Source organism: Miscanthus floridulus, chromosome 3, assembly GCF_019320115.1.
Source record: "Miscanthus floridulus cultivar M001 chromosome 3, ASM1932011v1, whole genome shotgun sequence".
In the NCBI taxonomy this organism is placed as follows: Eukaryota; Viridiplantae; Streptophyta; class Magnoliopsida; order Poales; family Poaceae; genus Miscanthus; species Miscanthus floridulus.
In genome coordinates this window covers 65,683,005-65,688,748 of record NC_089582.1, presented here as the reverse complement: position 1 = coordinate 65,688,748, position 5,744 = coordinate 65,683,005, and the positions used below count along the sequence as shown (strand labels likewise).

General features: G+C 56.0%; 1 protein-coding gene and 1 pseudogene across 1 annotated transcript; one reads left to right on the top strand and one right to left on the bottom strand.

Annotated features, from left to right (window-relative positions):
• Positions 1 to 1,469: 1,469 nt before the first annotated feature.
• On the top strand, positions 1,470 to 2,938 carry LOC136545895 (protein SRC2 homolog). Its single transcript, XM_066537869.1, has one exon. It carries the CDS (start codon positions 1,725 to 1,727, stop codon positions 2,715 to 2,717), a length of 993 nt encoding a protein of 330 aa, XP_066393966.1. The 5' UTR covers positions 1,470 to 1,724; the 3' UTR covers positions 2,718 to 2,938.
• Positions 2,939 to 3,507: 569 nt separating this feature from the next.
• On the bottom strand, positions 3,508 to 5,185 carry LOC136543840 (uncharacterized; annotated as a pseudogene).
• Positions 5,186 to 5,744: the final 559 nt, after the last annotated feature.

Genomic DNA, 5,744 nt, shown 5'->3' with positions numbered 1-5,744 from the left:
ATAAATAAACAGAAGTGAAAATGCGTCAGAAAGATATTACAAATAGTGCGAAGAGAGTTCTGAAAGATGTCGCCCAAGCACCTTGTTTCTGATTGTTTATAATTCCTTGTGCCAGGCCCGAACTGCATGATCATCAGACTGCATATGTGGTCAGCCAGCACACCGGCAAAGTGAGGAACTCGTTAAATCATCCGGAAGAAGAATTGAGAGGATATGAACTTGAAATAAGTAAGGTGTTATATGCACACCAGGTTGTTACTTATGGCATTTATTTATGTTTTGTATTTTCTTCCTTTTATGAACCGTACTGTATGAGAGCATAAAAATGCTAGCAGAGCTTAAAGAGAAATGTAGAGAGTGAGTATATTTAGTATTTTGTATTTGAAAGTTGAAGCCTTTTTTTCTCAAGAGCTGGACAAGCTGGAAGAAGTTTATAAGATTTGCATACTTACTTAGCAAAGAAAATAAATAAATAAAAGTAGGATAAAAGAGTGTTGCTTAGAAAAATGTTTGAAAGATGTATTTTTATAATTCCTTGTGTCAAGCCCGAACTAGGCTGCATGTATGGTCAGCCAGCAGACTGGCACAGTAGTGCAAAGAGGGTTTATGTACTTAGAATGGCGTGTGAAAGATATACAGGAAATAAATCAAGAATTGGGTAGAATAAAAGCTGCTGCATGTCGTTGGAAACAGTAATTATGAAAAATATATAATGGGTGAAATAAATGAGAAAACAATGATGTACTTTACTTAATCATTGAGAAATGTAAATAAATAAAGATTAGTAAAAACGGATGAAGAACGTGGGGAAAAAAGTAAATAAAAAATGAGTTAACAAAAAAAATTTGGTGTAAACCTGCGAAAGCAACAACTCAACAGCAGCAGGTGGGTTAGTGATTGTATTAGTCGTTCCTTCGTATAGTGTTTTGTGACAAGATATTGTTTGTTAGATAAGTCTAGAATATTAAGGCTAGAACCAACATACTGTGCGTGCTGAAAATAAAGCTGGAATATTTATATGGGAGTAAGCTATTAAAAAGGGATATTGTAAATGCTATGGCAATAAGCAGATAGAAATAACAAAAAAAGAAGAAAAAAAGGTACGTCATGTGAAAAATTAAAAATAGAGTAAAAGATCAGTGTACGATTGGTAAGAAATAGAAGTTGAGAAATATTTATAAGCTGTTACTAAAGGAGCACAGTTAAAAAAACATTTGGAAAGAGAGAGTGGTGTGATGCTGTGAGCAGTGACCGACACAAGTGTGCGGCAGCACATGGGTGGGTGGGCCGGCGGCACACGTCGTTGAAAAAAGCAAATACAAGGAAATACGGAGGAAAAAGAAAGTTGGAACAGAAGAATACGAGGAGAGAGAAGGTTGTCACAGATCTCGAGAACAGTTTTTGACGGTCAAGATAGTAGCCGCCCAGCATGTACATGCCGCAAGACATTTTCGTCCCCACTGCCACCACTCCCCAGCCGAGCCGCCACCGCCAGGGCAGGCAGGCGGCAGATAGAGCCCGGCGTCGTCTTCCCCGACCCCGCGGGCCGCGGCCCGCGCGCGTGCTAACATTCGCTCGCACGTCAAGTCCCTATTTATACGGGTGGCCTTCCTCCTCGTGTTGCTCCAGTTCGTGCAGTCGTCACCGCGAAAGCAAAAGCTTCCCCTTCCATCCTTCCAATCCCCACAGAGACGTGATCCATCCCGCCTCGGGCACCAGCAGCGATGGGCTCCCGCTACGAGTTGGAGGTGACCGTGGGCTCCGCCCGTGACCTCAAGAACGTCAACTGGCGTCACGGCGACCTGAAGCCGTACGCCGTGGTGTGGATCGACTCCGGCGCCAAGTGCTCCACCCGCGTCGACCTCGACAACGGCGAGAACCCCGTGTGGGACGAAAAGCTCCTGGTCCCGCTCCCGCCCTCCTCCCGCCTCGACGACGCCGTCCTCTACATCGACGTCGTGCACGCCAACGCCGCCGAGGGCGTCAAGACGCTCGTGGGATCCGCGCGCCTCCCGCTCCGCGACGTCCTCGACGACGCCGGGATCGGGGGCAAGGCCTCGCGCAACCTCCGCCTCAAGCGCCCCTCGGGCCGCCCGCACGGCCGCCTCGACGTCCGCGTCGCCGTCAAGGAGCCGTCCAGGTACTATGACCCCAACCCTTACCCGGCCCCCGCGGGCTACGCCAACGCGGGCACCCGTGACCCCTACGGCTCGTCCGCTGCTGCTGCTGCTGGCGGCTACTACGGCTCCGGAGGAGGCGGCTACGGCGGATCCGGAGGTGGCTACGGCTCCGGTGGCGCCTACGGCAGCGGCGGCGGCTACGGCGCCGCGCAGCCCTACACCGCGGCGCCCCCGGCGGGGTACCCTTCCACCTACGGCTCCGCGCCGCCGCCGCCTCAGCCGGCGTACGGCGCTCCTCCTGCCGCAGCGTACGGCGCTCCTCCTGTCGCCGCCGCCACCACCGCGTACGGAACCAGCGCCGTTGGTGCCGACGGCAAGAAGAAGAACAAGATGGGGATGGGGACGGGGCTGGCAGTGGGCGCGGCGGCGGGCGTGCTCGGAGGGCTGGCGCTGGCCGGCGGGGCCAGCTACCTGGAGGACAAGTTCGAGGACCGCGTGTCGGAGAGGGTGGAGGAGAACCTGGAGAGGGAGGACTCCTACGGAGGCGGCGGCTACGGGGGTGGCTACGACGACTATGGCGGCGGCGACGACTACTGATCATCGGACCTGATGGATCCAATCAAATCATTTGGCCGGCAGCTGCGCTTGTCGATCATCTACCTTCTTCGCCTTCGTCTTGGTGTCCTAAATATTTACTTTATGATGAACCGCAAATTAGATCATCATGTTCTATTCTATCCCCATCCTTGAATTTCTTTTCTCCGTTGTGGTTTATTCTAAATATTTACTTTATGATGAACCGCAAATTATGATGTTGAGATTGAGCCTTGAGATTCTCATCTGAGATTTGAAAGATGCCGAGTTAATTAATCCTGTCGCTAAGTGTGTTTTGGATTGGATCATACATCGAGGTAAGTTTCGATTGATTCACGGATAGATAGATAGCTGCGGAGTAGGAATATCTGCGTTGATCGGCAACAACGGGCCGCGATCTCTTCCTCGGCCGCCATTGACTGCTCTACCCCCCTCCCATCGCTGCGTAATGGGAGTATCGAAGACGACGACCAAGTGACAGTGACTCGGTGGGAGTGGGAGCCGCCAGTCCATTTTCATTGCTTCCAATTCCAATTGGATGGAGTAAGCAGCGAGATGCCGTGCCGAGACCTCTATTCGGCATATGATTTCGAGAGAATTTCTTACAGACAAATAATCCGTTCTTTTTTTTTCTCTTAAAAATTTTTGTTTCTATTTGACACCGAGTTCAACTTTCATTCCTTACATGACACTCCGTTGTATTTTTCATCCGGCCACCGTTAATTGCGCTGTGAAAAGACGATTTTGCCGACCACCCTTCTCCCTCCTCTCCTCTAGGCCACCGTGTCCTCCCCTAGGAGACGAGGACGCGGTCGCCGTCGCCGAGGTCCACCTTCTCGGTGCCGCGGAACTTCCAGCGCAGGCGGCGGACGTGGAGCACGCGATCGCCGTCGACGGAGACGGACATGCCGACCTCGGCCCTGTCCCGCTCCCGCCCCTGGCCGCCTGGGCGGCGGCGCGCGAGACGAGATCCACCGAGATCTCCCGCTGCTTGCCGCGCACGACGACGCAGGTCCGGTGCCCGCGTCCTCCGCCGTCGCGCATGGACACGTGCTCGCACGCGCGAGACGAGGACGAGGCCGGCCCGGGCGGGTGTCACGCCTTGGTCTTCCTGTAGGGCTCCTCCGCCATGTCCCCTGCGACGACCGCCATCTCGTCGTCCACCACGACGGTGACGAAGTACCCCGAGCAGGGCTCCGGGGAGCCGCCCGAGGGCAGGAAGCGCGCGCGGGAGAGGTCCCAGGCTAGGTCCACCACGCGGCGGCCCCGCACGCGGAAGCACTTGGACCCGCGCCGCCGCCACAGCAGCCACGGCCGCACGCGCACGACCACCGTCGCCTCCTCATCATCGCACTCGCACTCGCCGCCGTCGTTGGACGCCGCCGCGGAGGGGACGTGGAGCACGGCGTGGTGGCTGAGCCCCAGCGCGGCGCGCGACCAGGATAGCGCTGCGGCCGGCCATCACCTAACGTGGGGAGGACGCGGCGGCCTGGAGGAGGAGAGGAGGGAGAAGGGTGGTGTCGGGTACCATAGAACCGGGTACCCCGAGCAAACATCAAAAGGGTCACTTAAATCCCATCAAAAAGCAAAGCTAGAAGCTAAGCCGTAGGCTCCTCACCGGCCACGTCCGATCCTACCAGGCTCTCCGCCCCGCCTCGAGCCTCGCACAGGACGTCTCGGCGTCCTGACGCAATCTCCGCCTCGCGCGAGGCCTTTCACGGAAGGCCTCGGCAAGGAGTGCAATCTCCGCCTCGCGCGAGGCCTCTCGCGGAAGGCCTCGGCAAGGAGTGCAATCTCCGCCTCGTGCGAGGCCTCTCACGGAAGGCCTCGGCAAGGAGTCCGATCTCCGTCTCGTGCGAGGCCTCATTCTCCGTATCGCTCGAGGCCGGTTCGTCCATAGCCCATCGCCCCCCGCCTCGACCGACCCTCCCGACAGTACGTCATGTCCCATTAATACGTCAACCACTCACGCAATCTCAGCCGGACGATGGTTCGACACCGTAGAACGGCCGACGGGACATGAGGTCGCATCAGCACCATACCAGCTAAGACAGGGCACGGCGGGGATTACCGGTCACTGTATCCTGACGCTGTGCCCACGATCAGCGCCCGCACCACACTGTGCCCCGCGATCCCCGCCTCGAAAACAACACGACATGGACGGCCTGGCCCGGGTCATCGCCATCTTCAAGCCAGCACACCGGGTCAATCGCTCTCTCCGGGCCTCAGCACTATGCACCAGGGTCTCGACTATCTCGGGATTCGTGTCCGCCGAGACCCCTCCACGGCAGTGCAGCCTCGGCACCAACCGAGCCTCGGCCTCGTGCACAGTCAGTCCACAGCGGCTCGCACGTTCGCCGCCGCACCTACTCCGAGGCAGTCCTGGAGCTCCCATGAGCATAGGATCGGATGTGACCACCACGCCGCCCCAGTGCTCCAAGGACGGACCACTCCGACGACCGCGCCGCCATAGGAGCAGGCCACAGGGCTCGGCCATGCCGCGCCTGTTGGCACGACGCCATATAGTTAGCACAATGTACTACCCTTGTCCTCCCTTCAACTATAAAAGGAGAGAACTTAGGCCATTTAGAGGGGGGGAGAACACATGGAGATGAACACCCTGTAACACACACACACACATCGCAGCCGCCTAAGAGCAACGTCTCAAGCAGCCCACACGACACCTCGCCGAGACCTGGAACTAGCTTTCTCTCTCACCTTGCTTGTAACCCCCTACTACAAGCACTTCGGTGCAAAGAATACATGATCGATCTCTCAGACTGGACGTAGGGCATCGATTGCCTGAACCAGTATAAACCTTGTGTCTCTTTGCATCACCATCTAGAATCGGGAACACGTAGGATAAATTCACTAGTTGGTAGAGGACCCCCCGGTCCGAAACACCGACAGTTGGCGCGCCAGGTAGGGGCCTCTGCGTGTCAGTTTCGTCATCCCAGCAAGTTCCGGATGGCAGACCCCGTACGACCGTTGCGTCTTGGCACGATGGTTTGGTTTGGGAGCCTAGAGTTC